This window comes from Pararge aegeria, chromosome 21 (genome assembly GCF_905163445.1).
Source record: "Pararge aegeria chromosome 21, ilParAegt1.1, whole genome shotgun sequence".
Lineage (NCBI taxonomy): Eukaryota > Metazoa > Arthropoda > Insecta > Lepidoptera > Nymphalidae > Pararge > Pararge aegeria.
The window spans coordinates 10000001-10018417 of record NC_053200.1 but is presented as its reverse complement, the minus strand read 5'-3'; the positions used below and the strand labels follow the sequence as shown (position 1 = coordinate 10018417).

General features: G+C 36.3%; 1 protein-coding gene across 1 annotated transcript in view; it reads right to left on the bottom strand.

Moving 5' to 3' along the window:
* The window catches only part of LOC120633031 (membralin), a 155271-nt gene that overhangs the window by 11239 nt on the left and 125615 nt on the right, over positions 1 to 18417 (bottom strand). Inside the window, exon 10 of the mRNA XM_039903069.1 lies at positions 484 to 583. Within this exon, the coding sequence (XP_039759003.1) occupies positions 484 to 583 (100 nt within the window). The remainder of the gene's footprint in view (positions 1 to 483; positions 584 to 18417) is intronic.

Sequence of the window (18417 nt, the reverse complement as noted above, 5' to 3'; positions counted from 1 at the left end):
TTTCCGATTTGATTACGTACGGATACTCCGAGCATAGCTTTTTTTATAGTTTGCGATAATTTTTCGGAGCCATAATTCAACACTGGCAATACATATTATTAAACGACTATGATCTTTTCGCACTGCAGTACTTGTTATGAAAACATCATGCTACCTAAACCCCGCCTGGTTTAGGTTGCATAATAAATAAATAAATATACTACGACAATACATACATCGCCATCTAGCCCCAAAGTAGCTGTTGAATATTTAAAAGAATATAATACACATAAATACTTATAATACAGCGATAAACACCCAGACACTGAAAAACAATCGTGTTTATCACACAACCTTTTTTCAGTTGTGGGAATCGAACCTACGGCTTGGAACTCAGAAAGCATGGTCGCTGCCCACTACTCGAAATTGGACCTACCAAACTGAAACCAGAGTAGAGTCCAGAGTATATTATATAATGAAGGTTAATACTTGTAAGATACTTACTTGTATGAAGAGCCAGGAAGTGACGAGGGCGAGGCTGCTGTACTGGCCGTTGAAGCGGTAGTGGTACGCGTAGAACGAGAAGTGGTACAAGTAGAAGAACCTGTTGACAAAAGGAAATATTTCAAAACAATGTTTATTATTTTCAACTCATTACAGGTCCACTATAGGGCACGGGTCTTCTCTCAGAATGTGGAACGGTTTCACCACGATGGCGAGGTACGGGTTGCTAGCTTTCACACTCCTTTGAGAATGTTATAGAGAAAACCTCCTTGGAACAGAGTTTATGTAGTAGCAAAAACCTTGCTACGTTTTTGCTGATTGCAATTATATGTATTTAGCATATACTCGTATTATTTAGCTACGTGCTTAGTTTTATGTAAGATAAAAAAAATCAAAATATAACTATTTACATTTTTATGACATGATGTTAGAATCGCGCTGTTATACTCTATTTTAGTCGCAAATACGCGCAGTTCTATATAAACTCTTACGTTACATTAATGAAAATCAAAATGTCGCCCGATTAAAAACCGCAGTGCGAGTTAGCATAAATAAGTAACCCTACATAAGGATTACAAGGTGGTAGAATATGACTTTTTTTAAAGGAGCAACGCAGCCGTACAATCGACTCGCGTGGCCAATCGAGTCTCGTATATTTCAGCCATTAGGTTCGTTATCTCCTTATTTCGGTTAAATTCCCACTGTATGGAACAAGCGGCGACCGGGAAAAAGGGGAAACGTCACCTCGTTATCTGAAAAGGTTGCAACGTTATTTGAAATCGATATTCACTGAGAAACATATTTTTCTCTGGCTGCCAAGGTAAGAGGATGCTCCTTTGTGCGATGGTCTTTGTCGGTGGAAAAGCTCGCGTGAAGAGGCGTGGATTCCCTTTCGCATTATAAGTAGGCGCCAATTAGTCGTAGCATAAAAATGTATCGTCGATTCTAATACCCTCAATGTATGGGAGAAAATATAATGATGCCACTTTAAACAGATTATAACAACGACGGGTTACGTTGTTATTTTGAGTGAATATTGCATGTTTTATGTAACGTTTTTTAACCGATTTAAAGAAACAAGGAGGAAAATATGTCATGTGAGAAAGAACTTCAGCCCAAAAAATAATAGTGAAGAGGTTAAAAGCTAGCTAACTCTATGCAAAATTTTGTCAAGATGGGTACTTCGGTTGAGCCAAACATGGGTTATACAAATAAAAAAAACAAATACAGACACTTTCACTGTAACAATATTACCAAGTATGGATTATAAAACTCGCTAACCCATCGAGTAATCAACCGTTTAAAGAACGAACCTACGCGAAAAGAGTTCACCAAGGAAGCAACAACAAAAATCGCAACAAAATCTTTCGTTATATTGAAAACGATGCAAGCTTATAATGAAGCCAAGCGCACGTATGGCGAATAAACGTACGTATTTGAATGTTAACATGAGCACAACAGTCGCTAATTAGTTCCAGATTAATTCCATCCTTTCCCCTATGCGAGGATTAAGACCATATAAACAGCAGGGCTGTCCAAACACATGAGGTAATATAATAATTTGTTTTATTTTCAAAATTAGAACCACTATTTAAATTAATCAATCAATCAATCAGTAGTCTATAACAGTCTACTGCTGGACTAAAAAGCAACGGGAGATAAATAATCACCACGCGTGATAAACGGGATGGTAGTAGCGGAACAGAGGACGCTCTGCGTATTGTTTCTTTAGTCGCCTCGTGCGACACCTGCGGGAATAGGAGGTGGTCAAACTAGTATTCCGATCTGCCGTCACCACACGATCAGAAAAACAAATACCATTTCAATCATATAAACCTATAACTATCATCAAAACGGGTTAACGCTAAAATAATTTATCAAATCAAACTTAACGTTTCAACAGACAAGCTCGGGTAAACTTACAAAATTTTTTGCTTTGTAATATTTGAGTGCATTTCAACAAAAAATATGGGAATTATGATATAATATATAAATAAATAAATATACTACGACAATACACACAACGCCATCTTGTCCCAAAGTAAGCGTAGCTTGTGTTATGGGTACTAAGCTAGCTGATGAATATTTTTATAAATATAATACAAATAAATACTTATAATATAAAGATAAACACCCAGACACTGGAAAACATTCATGCTCATTATAATCATCATATCAACCCTTTACCGGCACACTAACTGGAATGTTGTGTGATGAGCATGACTTACTCATCACACAAACATTATGCAGTTGGGGGAATCGAACCCACGGTCTTGGTCTCAGAAAGCAGGGTCGCTGCCAACTGCGCCAACCGGCTAAACTGTATAACAAATTAATATTTTATTGACCCCATTTTCGGACCAATGACATTATCAAAATATAACGTAACCCATAATTTTTCATTGTACTGGGTGGGTAACAAAACAAAATAAATTTTGAATTAGGTTAGCAACAACTAAATCTTAGTTGTAACTAATTATGTTTAGCACAAATAGTAATAATTTTATTATTTAACACACTGTAGTATAATATAACTATAAAATGCCCAAATAGTCATTAGCCTGGTGCGAGGCTTCGGCTGTGGCTTATTACACTAACGACAAAGACGTCTCATTAAATGATTAAGCGCAACGGTCGAATTAGTAAAATAAGAGTAATTTTAATCAATTTTATTGCGAGTCATCAATAAATAACCGAATAATCCACGTTGCTTATTCAAAATACTATTTCTAAATACGGGACAACCAACTAATCTCCCGTGATTCTATTAAACGTAGAATGAGTGAGTCTCGAAAATTCTTTAATGTGTGCCATCCCTAGGTACTATTACCGCGACCGAATGCTATCCGGCTTTAGAGTCAATAAGTGTAAAAGCATACGAATAATCCATGCGACTAATAAAAATAGTGAAACAAAAATTTTTAAAGAGTTCTTATTATAAGCCATCAAGTAAATTAAATAATATCAAAGTATTACGTAGAAAATAGGTACAACTGTTATTCGAATAAATAAAGTTTAAAGTCTGAAGTTGAGAAATTTTAAATTACAGTTTATAAGATGTTGTGAGATTTATATTGAGGGTAATATATCCTATTGAGAGGGGGTATGGTCCTGTTGCAGCTGCGCATATCAATTGACTGCATTGTTAAAACAACGTACATATAATAAAACTGTATAAATACAAAGTGTTAACCACTAGTTTCGTAATTGAATAGTGATAATGATCAGCATCGACAACTCTACTTGATCTCTAAAGCACGATGGAAAAAGCCTTTGCATCCACCATAATCTTACAATATACCGATATAGATATATCGGTATATTGCGAAACTAGTGGTTAACACTTTGCAATAATAGACTATTATTTTATACTTAAAGCTCCAAATTCCTACCTAAGGCATGCGTCTAGTAGGGCAAAAGTATTTTGCTTTCGATTTCGCTTCAAGTAGGTACCTACTAATGAAAAACAAGCTTGTGCGTGATCTACATAAACAAGTATGAAGGTTGATTTGAGAACCACCTTAATTTTCTAACTCAATTAAAAAAGCATCATTACAAATCCTCTAAAAGAAATGGAAAGACGAAAGACAAAATGAGGTGCTAATGTATTCCGGGAGGCTATTTGTACAACGTTTCCAACAAAGATGAAAAAGACCACTGCACGAAATAGTTCTTAAGCAACAATTTCATTGGCAGATCGCTTCGGGAATAAATTTAAAAGAGGGGCAAAGACGTTAAAGGTGATCTTTCGTCCACTGCTAAGCTGCTTTCCGAGGCGTTGAGCCCTTAAGCGACATCAAACGAACACTACCTAAACATTAAACATACATGGGAGAAGGAGCGCGGTGTTTTCTTAACGTTATTTTGTCCATAAATATTTTATGGACAGTTTTAATAGAAATGTAAATGGCGTCTCGTGACGTCTGCGGGGAGGTGCTCTGTTTGAGGTTTATCTGTTTTACTCTTACTTGAGCTAAGCCCGCGGGAATAAAGTATAAGCGTGGTGAACAGGCGTTACGTAAGCAGATTATCAGTATTGTTAAACCAAATTTAACCAGCTTCATGCAGGTACAGATCAGAACACATGTGTGATTGCCCCTCTTCTCCCCAATCGTGTCGTACGAGGCGACTAAGAGAATTTAACGGAGAACGGGCAGAAGCGTGGGTATGTGCTACTAACTGCGACCACCAAGCGTCTACTCAGAGTGGTGATCATGGGCCAGACCCACCCGTTGAGAGAGGCTTTTAGTCCAGCAGTGGACTGTTATAAGGTATTGATGATGTACATTGTAAATGGAGCCAGGCGGGCCACATTTATGTCGTACCGGGGATTGGCAGTCGTGCCGAATGATTCTGGACTGGCAACCGCGCCTTGGACACTAAAGCCAGACTGTCTGTGACTCTAAAAAGCCTGTTAAGTATTGTTTCGGTTTCCATTTAAACGGACTGCAGTATATTAAGCGACGGTTGCCCTAACCGGATGTGATCTTTTAAACGTCTTGTGAGAGAGAGAAAGCAAGTGCTTAACAGTGGGACATAAATTTGCTGAGGATACTAACTTTTCAAAGTTCTTGGCATCTACCTATCTGCACTTGGCCAGAGTTGTGGACTACGGCCTAAACCCTTCTCATTCTAAAAGGAGAGCCGTGCTCTGACATCATATCAACCAATTACCGGCCCACAACAGGGCACGGGTCTCCTCCCACAATGGGAAAGGATTAAGGCCGTAGCCTGGGTTGATGATCACGATGATGATGCATGTACGATAAGGCACGCCGCTGTATGTCTATATACTATAAAGTTTGGTACGACGCTCCAGATAAATATATCGATTGTAACATACATTACACACATAAACATACTTACACATATATACTGTATCGAGATTCCAAAACACTTAACTTTAGTGCAACACTTAACTTTTAATACCTACTTAATAAATAAATTTGCTTATCAGATAAGATTCAGCGTTTTTGACGTCTACGAATGTAATTTAAACACTCATGAAATAATGTAAAGGAAGAAATGAAGAGGCGGTAGATATTGACTTAAATTGACTTTTTAATTTCTGTTCTCCTGCAGAATACGGTAGAAGCGGCGTGTAAAAGGCAAAAGGGACTACGGGACTCCGCACAAAATATCAAAAGTCGAATGCCCATTTACAATTTCCCTTATTACATCAAAATTATTCAGAGGCGGCCGAAGAGGGGCAGAGCTGAATCTTGTTGAACTAACTCTGTGCGAAATCACTTTCGCCTCGGCCTTTGATCTCGTGCGCCAAAGGAATGTTATTCAGTAAAAACATGCAAATTCGATAAAGCATAACACAATATTAGAGCTCAGCTGCCGACGGCGCCGCGCTATCCGCAGCGCTTCGACAATCCTACTCTTTGGATATTACGGATGGAATTTCATGGAGTTCGTAACTGTAACCGAAACTATTGGATTGACCTATTCTATATTTAAACAGTTGTCGGGTCATAAATACTTATAATAAACTAAAACAATAATGCTACATTTAAATTTTTAACCTATTACCTATTCCCAAATGAATTTTGTTTTTTAATTTTATAATTGATCAACCATACCCATATATGGTAAACCATCGCCTATAACCGGAACAAAACTTCGCAGGGCATGGCGGTAACACGTCTTGCAACGTCTTGCCCTCACTCAACCTACCATCAATCTGAGGCGTAGATTTTAAGCCGCATTTGCCTGTAATTACACCGGCAACCATATCCTTAACACCAGAACACATTGCAAAAATGCTGCTTTGCGGCATATAAAAAAATGGCGGTAGTATTTTTCCTGGCGAGCTCTGTTACAAATATACTAAACATTTACTATCACTACTAACTTCTCTATATAAATATTCTTGTGATATAAAAATTGAGTTAGGTGATTTAGAGTTTCCAGTTTCACACGAAATATACAATGTAGATTCATATGTAATACAATTTCTGTAACTCGCCATTCGTTTGGGTTCAGTATTTTTTGTACCTGGTTTTTGAGAGGTATACAGAAACATTCCTGTTTGTGACAAAAATAGATAAGGGCCCCTACTACCATCGTCGCTTATAGTGATATTATAAAATTATTAAATGCAAAGGCAGGAATCCTGAAAAATTAATACAGCAACCCGGACCTATATTTTAAAAGGTGACGTAAATTGCGGCTTATAAACGCATCGGTCCTTCAAAAAATAATAGGGTGGTAAATTCAAAACAAATTCTTTTTTCTTGAAAAGTTGAGAGTCACAGAGTAAAACCGTAAGTATTGCAGCCTACCTATCTTTTTTATATTTTAAAACACAGTTTAGACAATAGATTTTTAATTAACAGTAGAAGAGCAGTAAGATGAACTGGACTATACTGAAGGATATTCAGGGCTATAAAATTGGGAAAAATTCTTGAATTCTTTTGCTTTGAACTGTCTTTAAAACAAGAGAGAACGAGGTTCTTTATCCGTCTTTAGTCCTATTTTTCATTTAGTAGGTTGTCGCCTTATGCTGTTATATAAATGGAATGAAAATGTAAAACAATTTTACTTTTACGAGAGCTTAAAAATAAAAAAAAGGTTAGAAAGCGTGTTCACCTTTTGACGTGAGTGTTGTTTTCTTTTGTGAATATTTCATGGCATTCAGCTCTAACTGTGCCTAATGGATCGCTATAAAATTGGATTTTCTCGTAAATTATGTTCTCTGAGCCTCTTAACGTAAAGTGATTTTATAATTTTTTAGTCACACATCCTTCGCGAGGAATTTTTCATAGAATATTTCTTATCACTTGATATTTCTACACATATTTAGTAAATATATAAATAGTTTTTACATAGTAATATTATTTGACGGACCCAGTAGATGGGCGACCTGATGGTCGACAAAAAACCATCGCCTTTAACCACTGCAACACTTCGCAGTGCATAAGAGGAACACTTTTTTTAATTAGTTGGTTTGCAGTTATTTACCTACACGATACGTTTTCGGGCGATTATGAACTTTAAATTTATAGAAATAAGGTTCGTTCTGGCAATACGATTATCTGACTCATTAGATTTTCGGCAAATATAGACATGGAAATACAAAGGGTGCAAAGGTCATCCCCGCGTAACGAATTAAAGGTCCATAGCAATAGTTTTGTTGAACAATAAATGGCCGGAATATAAGTGGGTAGTTGTGGCGGACCAGCGGAATCCGCAAACCGGAGCGCGCCACTAACGAAATTAAATTCCATCGACATTCCGCGACATGGCTGCTCTATGGACTTTACAAAACTATTATTTTGAATCAGTAACAATACACTGAGATTAAATAATACTATTATTATGTTTACTGGTGGGAGGCCTTTGCCTTGGCTAGTTACCATCTACCGATAAAACCGTGCCTCCGAGCGAATTAGCGTTCCGGTACGATGCCGTGTAGAAACTATAGGGTATGGCTTTAATATAACTTTCATGACTTTACTAGGTTAGCCCACTGCAATCTTATTCTGCATAGTTACTTATGATTGATTTCAGTCAAGGGCATAGCATTTAGTGGAATAAATAAATATACTGCGACAGTACTGTCGCAGTATATTTATTTATTGCGCCATCTAGCCCCAAAGAAAGCTTAGAATCCATAACACAAGATGTGTATTAAGATCATTGATGAATATTTTTATGTATTCATTTATATACATAAATACTTATAATATACAGATAAACACCCAGACGCTGAAAAACTTTCATGTTCATCACACAAACATTTTCCAGTTGTGGGAAGCGAACCGAAGCGGACCCCGAAACCGGACTCAGAAAGCAGGGTCGCTGCCTACTGCGCCAGTCGGTCGGTCTGTAATAAAGTGTGAAAAGTAATAAAATAATCATAACCTAAAAAAAAATAACCCTGCAAAATAGTAAATATAAGTATAAAGAAGTTTTTAAATACATTTTGATCTAAAATCATCGTTTCTTGGAACTAACGTGAGTGGCCCTTTTTTCACAATCTTACTAGACAGTGTACCGCGGGGAAATTAGCGGCCATGTTTTGGACTCGACGCAATCTGTATCCATTTATTTTTATTAGCCATAATTATTGTAGCAGGCTATAATATGATAACTCATTTATAAACAGCGGCTTTTTTTCTCGCCAACATCCTCTTTAATCTATTCGAATTTACTTATTTTGTTAAGTTTATTTGATTTGTGTAAGAACACAAATCTATTAATCTTAACTTAACTTTTACAGGTCCTAACTTAACTTTTAGAAGTCTAAAAATAGTGTCTATTTCCATCAATTAAAGGCTTGTCAACTCTTAGTTTACGTTGGGCATGTCTAATAAACAATATTCAGAATATGTTAAACTGGTGATAAAAAAATGAGAACTTCACAGGAAATTTAATTAAGATCTTTTAATCAAATATCTACATTAATTTTTTTTGCTTAACCGCAAAGTTATTAACCGGCGCAGTTACGGACGCATTACGCCATTTTTACTGTGTTGACCAGGGTACTTCTTTTGCACGGAATTACACTTAAAAAATTACGAGAGTTAAGTTATTGAAATAACATCAGAATAATTGACAAGCAAACCTATCTCCCTATCGATCTAATCCAAAGTCTTCAGATGAATACAGGGAAGAGTAGGTAACATCGGGTGTGAGCAGATATGTATTCTGGAATGGTACTCACGTTAAAGTCAACGTTCGAGAAACGATGCCAACGTTTGATATGCATAGGAAAATGTTTCTAATCATTGCAACTATTCAGCTGTAAGTGCAGATAGTAGACCAATGGACTCGTTAGCAGGTGAAAGCTTACGATAAGCAACTATATTTTGACTGATGAAGCGTAGTATAAAATATCACTTACACCTTGCCACCCTTAATAAAAGCAAATAGAGAGAGACGAGATTGCATCATAACCTAACTCTACAGAAATAGGTATTCAAAGCTTTGATGAAAATTTGATGGGAATACCTACATACGATGCATCCGAGTTGATTGCCAACAGTAAAACTTAACTGATCGGAATCGAAGTGTATCGACATTGCGGGCTCTGAAGTTCGTCGGACCAAGTTTCGTCTGTTGAACCGCATTTGTCAGGGCGATGCCAAGTTCGTGCCTCTATTAGCCGCGACACCAACTTGCCCCGACGTTTCTATACATCCAATGATATATGTACTTGTTTCCTAATAGTTGCTTGGTATCTTCAATATAGGGATTTTAGTTGGAGCGAGCGGTAATACGGTGAAACAGGCGCAGTATTACGGAAAGCCTCAGGATAATTGTTGGGTATTCCAAATCGAGGTTCAATCAACTTCAACTAATATTAGATCGATGAATAATTGTTTTGAATGATGATGAATTATTCATTGTAAAGTCAACATCTCCTGATGATGCTCCGGTTTCGGAGCGAAACGTGCGTAGAGGGTATATTGCCGAAGATCTGTTTGGTGTGGGGTATAAGGATTGAAGAAATTATAAATAACACCACACAGATTCTCCTGCTTTTCGCGGAGTATAGCAAATTAAGCTTAATTTTGATAATATATCATGGATTTCCGCAAAGTAACGCCTGCTTCTATCCAATATTAGATCGATGAAGCATTTTATTCGTCGAAAATTTAACTTATTCTTGTATAGCGGGTAGACTAAAATTTACTCGAAAGAAAAAATGCTAAAATAGTTATATTTTTGGGTAAAATAAAAAGGTCACTAAATATTGCAAAAAAAAGTAGTTTTTTTTACGCAGGTGCATCCAAGAAACAAAGCAGCAGATAAAACTTCTTAAAAAAAAAGCTCTGAATAAGAAATATTTATTTACAATGCCGAGCAATGGTGTTTTTGATGGTACGAATAACGTGGGGGCTTCAAAAGTTTTATTGAAACTTGTATCAAGAAATGACGATGATATTTTATGACAGTGTTTAAAAAAAGAATTTAATTTACAGTTCAGTTTATCCGCACATAACTTATAGCTTTTTAATGTATAATGTAAATGCAAGGCAATGAATGTTAATTTACAGATCCTCACTAATATTATAAATGCGAAAGTGCGTTTATTTGTTTGTTTTTTTATTTTTTCTTCACTCTCTAACTAAGCAACTAATTAACAAGCAGTTTTCACGCGATTTATAAAAAAACGGTTTTCACAAACAGAACAGCTAGTTTCTTTATAATGTTCACAATCGGCAATAATAAAACGAATGACGGCTAACGCAGAATACACGACATTAGTACAAAACTAACCGCATTATTTATTATCCTGTGATTTAAGCCATACCAGGAAACCATAAACCTCAAACGTTACTAAACTCTGAAATAAACCGCCAAAAGCGCCGATTAACACCTTCGCACTCGTAACTACAAACACGGAGCGGTACTAGGTATGCGAGCTGAGCGAGACAGAAAACCGTGACCTGCCGCATGACTCTTCAAAAGGAAGCCTTAGTTTAGCCGAAGTGCAAAGGTTTCCGCAAGTTTCATCATAGCCGGAAAGCTGGTGGGAAATTATCAGTAGGTTTTTGATAATAGCTGATTTAATTTTACTAATATTACAGCGGTAAAACTTCGGATGAATGGTTGTTTGTCACTCCTTTTCGCCACAATGGCTTGGAAATGGAAATTTGGATTGTAGACAGCTGAGAACCTTAATTAATACAAATACAACATTTTATCCCAGAGAAATTAAAAGTGTCCGTGTGAATACATATTTTATAATTTAAATTATAAATTAAATATATTTTTATACTATCACATTAAACTTGCATAATTTAAACAATGTGACAGTACACATATACGGCAGGTCTAAAACTACTTTACTTTTAGCTATTCTGATAATCAAGAGGATTGAACTAATTTCTTTCCATTGTTAGTTTATCTCATTATTTGGTGTGACGAATGTTATGCCACTTAAAGACTACATAAATAGAAATATATTGTAAATCCATTAATAATTCTTAATAAATAATAGAACTAGAAGTAGTTAAAAAAATAGTTATAAATATACCACCAGCTCATGGATTAAAAGATATCCGCAAGTTACACTCCGGGACCAGTTCAGCTTGGAACAGCCAAGTTAACGCCGCAGACGGATTGGCCGCCGATAGCCGTATTGTTTGCTATTGTGGACTTAATTCGCCAACTTGAGAAGTTTCAAACACTTGCGTAAACCCCGTACTACTTGTTGTGCACTGGAACTTATGATACAGTTTGTATGTTTTGCAATATATTTGAAAACTTGCCATTTCTATTTGTAATGCAGTTTTATATGCAAATTATTCTTTACATTTCTAAATTTCCTATGAACAACTTTCAGAGGATTCTTGTTACTTCGGTCACTTTGCCAGAAGAGACGAAGATCTTCTGAAAACAGTCATCATACTTGTAATCATCATGTCTTTTGTAGGGAGTTCTAAACACCACGGTCGCCATGTGCTGTTGTATGAGTCCGTGTTTCTACGATTGCTGTGTTTGTTGCTGCGAGAAAAGATAGTAGTAAGAAAGTGTAAGAAAAGAATCTTCGAGTATCTAACCGCTTTTATATATTCGGCGTGTGGTTATGGATCTCTTAGTTTGCCCAATGTAAGAGCGTTAATTGAGAAATGCCAATCTATTGTCGCTAAAGTGTTATTTCCGCAGAACAAATGCATTGCTTTTCAAGTCTCAGTCAATCAAAATCTAGAAACTACACAATGATGTTTATTCATTGCATATAATCAAATTAATTGGTGAGGATATTATTAAAATATTTTGGAACGTGACCCGACAACAGCGGTTATCACAACATCAGCGGTTGAGGAATCGATAACGTGACAGTTTATTGAAACATAAACTCAATTACGTTAATTGATGGACTACTCCACTTCATTGGTTCAATAAATGGGTGGGCTGAATGCAGTGTTGTGCAATTTTCCGCGTTAACACTTCCTTTGTGATCATTTTGTCAACGATATTGTTGGTGATACATGTAATTTTTTCAATTAATTAGTGACGACAAATATTTTACGATTTTATAGTTGGTAGGTAATATTTATTACGTAGTTAATTTATTTTTTATGAGCTAAATAGCGAAGGTCGTTTATGTATTATCTATTTACAAATTAACCTATAAAATAGATGACTATAACCTTATATAGGTAGGTAGCAACGGAATACAACGGAGAAGTGGTAAAAGCGTCTTCTATGCTATGCAATTACCATCTTCTGCGATCACGAACCCCTCTTACCAGTATGGTTAAGCCCTTCCGCTGGAAGAGGTCTTTAGTCCAGTAGCGGACTGTGCTAGCTATTGATTGATTAAATAGGAAGATATTAATACAGACAATAAAAAATATTGGTTAGAAGAACATCTTTGTAACGCCACCGATTGATTTAATACGTTACTATCGTAACCATGTCTTTGACACATATACGCAAATAAAATGTTATAATAAACCCCGTTATAAAAAAATATTAATATTATTAATTATTGAAAAATATTTAATAAGCTTGATGATAATAGACAGTAACAAATAATCTTTAGCTGTGGAAAAAGTTCACCAATCCACACTGGGCCAGCGTAGTGGACTACGGCCTTAATGTTATATAGCTTATTTTTATGTTTTAATTTAATTTAATTTGTTGTAATTATTACTCGTTGTTACATTCTTTTAATAGTAATGTCATCACGGGGTGCGTTGCTAAATAAATAAATAAATAAAAAAGAGTATATAATTCTTTTTTAAATAGCCTTGGCGAAATCTGTCAATTTGTCATGAGTTGTGTTAAAGAAGTCTTTGACAATAGAACCCTAATAATGTTCTAACTTAAACCTTAAAATGAGTTATGGTCGAATATCGACTATCGAATAGGCGAAAACTAGTTATGTTAAACTCGGCTTAACAGCTAACCTGACCAATATCTCATATTGATGGATGGCTTGAGGCGTCCTAAAAAAAGATACAAGATACTTTTTATTTACAAATAAAATAGAATAATGTGAAAATATTACATCTTATCACAAAGTGGGGAGAATGCGGCTAAGGTGCCAACACGCAATCCTATTTCCTATTGTCTATTTCAATGTGCGGCTAAATAATATAAAAGTGCGGATATTAATGCAAAGTAGGTGCGGAGTGGCGGCGATTTGTCGCTGTCCGCGTTGCGCGTATTAAATTAACTTTCGTAGAGCTTTGTGCTCGAGTAGAGAAGCTATTTCAGTAAGTTCGGGGTACCTATGTACCTGCATTTGTATTACAAACTATACAAACGAAAAAATGTAAGACAAACGGACCGTCTTAATTTTTTATAGTCCATGAAAAGCAGGACATTCTGTAAAGTGTAATTTAAAATTTACTCACCATCAGATCTTCACAATAATTCTTGTAGTACGATTATTATTAATAATTCATTGTAAAGTCAACATCTCTTGAGGATGCTCCGGAGTTCGGAGCGAAACGTGCGTAGGAGGACACTTCCGAAGATCAGTTTGGTGTGGAATTTAAAGATTTAAGAAATTATAAATAGCACCAATCATTTTCTCCCGCTTTTAGCATAGAATTACACAAAGTAACGCCTGCTGCTATCCAATATTTAAAAACGGACTGTCTACTATTAACTACTTACTCTAACTTTTTTATCACACTACAAGTAAGCCTTTGACAGCAATCTCAGCTGGGGGTAAGTGATCATGCACATAAGGTAAAGTATGGAAGTTATACAAAACCCATACCTCTGATAGGTTTCTACGTGACATCGTACCGGAACGCTAAATAGCTTGAAGGCGAATGGTCAGATTGAAATGTGAGACCGATAAAGGACTGTACTAGGAGTAGCATGAGTAGTATTTGATGAGGAGTAGTATTTCTATTATATGAGGCTTGAAAAATTGAATGATAGTCCTGCGTTATGCGTCCGCTAAGAAAGGTTTACTACATTCCTAAAATGATGAAATAGAGTTGACAATTTAATGGAACTATTAGAATTTTAGTCAGTTAATAAAATGTGTAGAAGCGTTATTTTTTTCAATGCTTGAAGGAAGAATAGGAGTGAATGGTGGGTATCGGAAAATTAAACTTTGCGAAAATCGTACAGGCGAGTTAAATATAAATAAATTAATCTGCCTCCGCACTTCCCACACACAAATGAGACTGCGTAGCTGGTAAAGCTGTTAATTATGCCCAATCAATATCAAATACAATTTTATCTCCAATACTGTAAAATTCACAAATGATGTTTCTTTAAAAAAAAAAAAAAAACATTTAACGTAAGATTTTCACTAGCAAGCGTTCTGTAATATTCGTGATCACTACGCTGTGGCAACGACTCTTGGTCCCGGTCACGTGCCCGTTTATCACGAAACGTTTTTAGTGAACTTCCGCTTTCTGAACCCACGCCGATACCGCAGACACCGCAGATTTAAAAGCTGGCAAAATTTTACAATAAACGCCTTTTACATAAATGCATTCAAATGAACAGTGGGAATACTGATTTATCTTGGAAAACCGTAAAAGAAAAATTTAAATAAGATTTATTAGAAAATTTCGATGCAAGTAATTGTTTAACAAGATGCTAACACGGAAATAAATATAACATCTACAACTAGCCCCGCGATTGCGTTTAATTGAGATTTTTTTCGAAATCTCATAGGAATGGTTTTATTTTTATTAATGACTTTCTCGTACTCCATCGTCATCGTCATCATACATCGCCTCCAAGATACTGCAAGCTATATTTTTGTCTAATTTCGTTATAATAAATTAAGCGGTCTAGCCGTCTTGCCGTTTAGCCGAGTGGGTAATGACAAACAAACAAAAATACGGAAATTCGTTATAATAAACGCTTACATGCAAAGCTTGCAACCAGCACGTTACGTTCTGTTCAGCTATACGGTATCATATCACGATACCGTACTCAACCGGCACTAAAACACAAATCACTTAATACAAAGGACGAATGTAACATAGATGTCAGGTTTGTTAACTTAATACCTTCTAATACTAAAGTTCGCGCGACTTCGTCCGCGATCGATCGATTTATCGCCCTGAAACCCCCTGTATACTAAATTTCATGGAAATCGTTGGAGCCGATTCCGAGATTCCAATTATATCTAAACAAGAATTGCTCATTTAAAGATTTTCCACTTTTAATTGACGGACCGAGCTGATGGCTCGCCGAACGAAAAGCTTCGGCTATAAACCGAGCGACACTTACCGGGGCATACAACGACACGTCCTGCAACTTGCCGCCCCGTGTCCATAAACCTGAGGCGTAAGTGTTGAGCCTCATGTACCTGTGTTCATGGTCCAAGACCGGTACACAGCACAGCAGCAAAATGCTAGTCAGCGGCAGATAAGAGCGCGCTGGTAGTTCTTCCCCGGGCGTAAAAGCTCTACTGCTGAAAGTAGTTGTGACCGACTGACTCTAGTCGATGTGAACATAAACAGCAAACAATACATAGAACTGGCACTGGCAAGTGACCCTTGGCGCAGTGTATCCCGTGTGTTTATTTGTCACAAGTCTTGTGTCAGTAGTGTTATTAAATTCCCGTCTTTTTTCCCTAATCTCGTTGTCGACATGCCCGCCGGGCCCCATCGGAAATGGCATTATTTCGGCCCCCGAGCGGACATCGGATACTCCCTATTTCGTATAGCCCGAAAACTCTCGTTTGAGATATTCTAGCTATTTCTACGGCATCCGCTTTACATTTCCCTGTCGTTTGAGATTTAAAATTAATGGAATTACCATTTTTTTTTTTAAATAGTGCTTAATTCATTTTCTAATTGACATAGTGTTAAAGTTTAAACATCTCATCTTTTGTAGAAACTAATTTTTGTAGAAAATTCTCGCTTTCTTTGCTGAAGCTTTTCCCCGGAAGACTTTGTTCAATGTGTGGAAATTACAATCATATTAGGAAGGGTATTATACAGTTGACAGCTCCACAACCATAGTTTTTATACCACACTTTGATAGTTATATGCATGTGCCTCGTTGGACTTGTGGTACGCATGGTGGATAATGGATCACGGGGTTCTGGATTTGATTTCCAGGACGACCTAAAATGGTACGGTCAATTGGGATCTTCTAACAATAAATGGTCTTGCAATGATCTGGAGATAGGGAATCGACGTCATCTATTTAATGGCACGCTGAGTACGCTGAGTAAAGGTTAGCCCTCGACTGCAATCTCATCTGCTGGTAAGTGATGATGCGGTGTAAGATGGTAGTGTGCTAGCCTGTTAGGGGAATTACAGTGATATTAAACTTGTACCAGTAATCTGTTTCTACGCGACATCGTACCGGAATGTTGAGTTTCTGAGCAGCACTTCTTTGTCAGTAGGGTAGTAACTAGCCAAGGCTGAGCCCACTAGACCAGACCAGAGCAAATTCAGAAATTGCCCCAGCAGCGAGTCGATTCTATTTATTTCTTATCTATTTATTTATTTATGTACCAGAACAGTGATAACAAACAAAAATGTATGTGTTACACAAAGAAACCTGCATAAAATATCTCTTTCAGCCATCGATGAATTTATATATACTATAATTATATGCCCCTTGTGGCACAGAACTGCTCAAGATTCTCAAACCTGGATTAGACTAGGGCAGGCCTTTTCCCCGGAAACGGGATGGGTAATAGTGTCATTGCTTCTATACTCTGTAACTAACTAGGCTTACAATAATCATATACTTCTACAATACACTTATAGCCATCTAGCCCAAAAGTAAGTGTTAGGTACGAAGGCGACTGATGAATATTTTTATGAATAATATACAGCGGCGGCCATCTTAGACCGATTATCATCATTTCAAAGGCGAATTAAAGAAATAATCTAGGGTGCCAAAGACAGACAGACAGACAGACACACACACACACAACAAACACAAACACACACACTCTCACACACACCGAGAGAGAGAGACACAATATATTTATATACACAATATATTTCACTCTGTTCTATAGTGGTAAGCTGCTATTGTTTCAATTTACAAAGGATTTTCGTAATAAATAATAATTATTATAACATCCATTTTCACGAGAATATATCATTATTCCGATACCGTGTCCATTGTTTAATTTACTCTTCGCCTGTAATCCGACCTGTTTTTACATATTACTCAGTATTGTTACATTTAATACGCTTACCAATATAACAACCGTATAACATTATATATTATAAGTACGTGTACACAGCTTTGTTTTAACGTGACCAGATTTCATTTTCAATAGACACTTGAGTTGAAATATTTGTTTCAATAAAAATAATACTAATAAAAACAGCCGACTTCCAAAAAAAGGCCTTTAAGCGACGTGAATATTTTGTTTGATTATATAGTTATATTATTTTGGAATGGAAAAAAGCCTAAAGTTGGCGATGGGAATACTGTAATTAGCGCTGCAACCCCATCGAATTTAGTCTCATTGACAAAGACAATGGTTCTAACGTAAATGGTTTATCTATTTTCATTGGCAACTAATAAAAACCTTTTCAGAAAAAAAACGTACCTATAAAGGCTTTTGCTTTTGCTTTTTAGTCGCAGGATTTATTTACATGATATTTTTAAGTACAGGACAGGCTTCTCATCGTAAAAAAGCGAATGACTCGTAATCAATGCAATGATTTATAAAAGGGTATACTTACAATAATCTTACGCATAAGACGGGATTTAAAAAAAAAAGGCCATACTATTGCAGTAATTTAGGTATAATATTTTTATTTGGACTGTTCATTAAATAATCAACTATGTCTGGTGGGAGGCATTCGCTGTGGCAAGTTATCCACCTACCGAAACAGATGGCTTGATATTGGCACACTTGCTACCTTTAAGTCATATTTGAGCAGCGAACTATTATCAATCAATCAATCATTTTTTATTTTGCTTGAATGTGGTACATTAATTAACACATATGTGTTAATTAATTTTTATAAGTTTCACATATCCTGCCACGATTTGCGTGCAAAAATG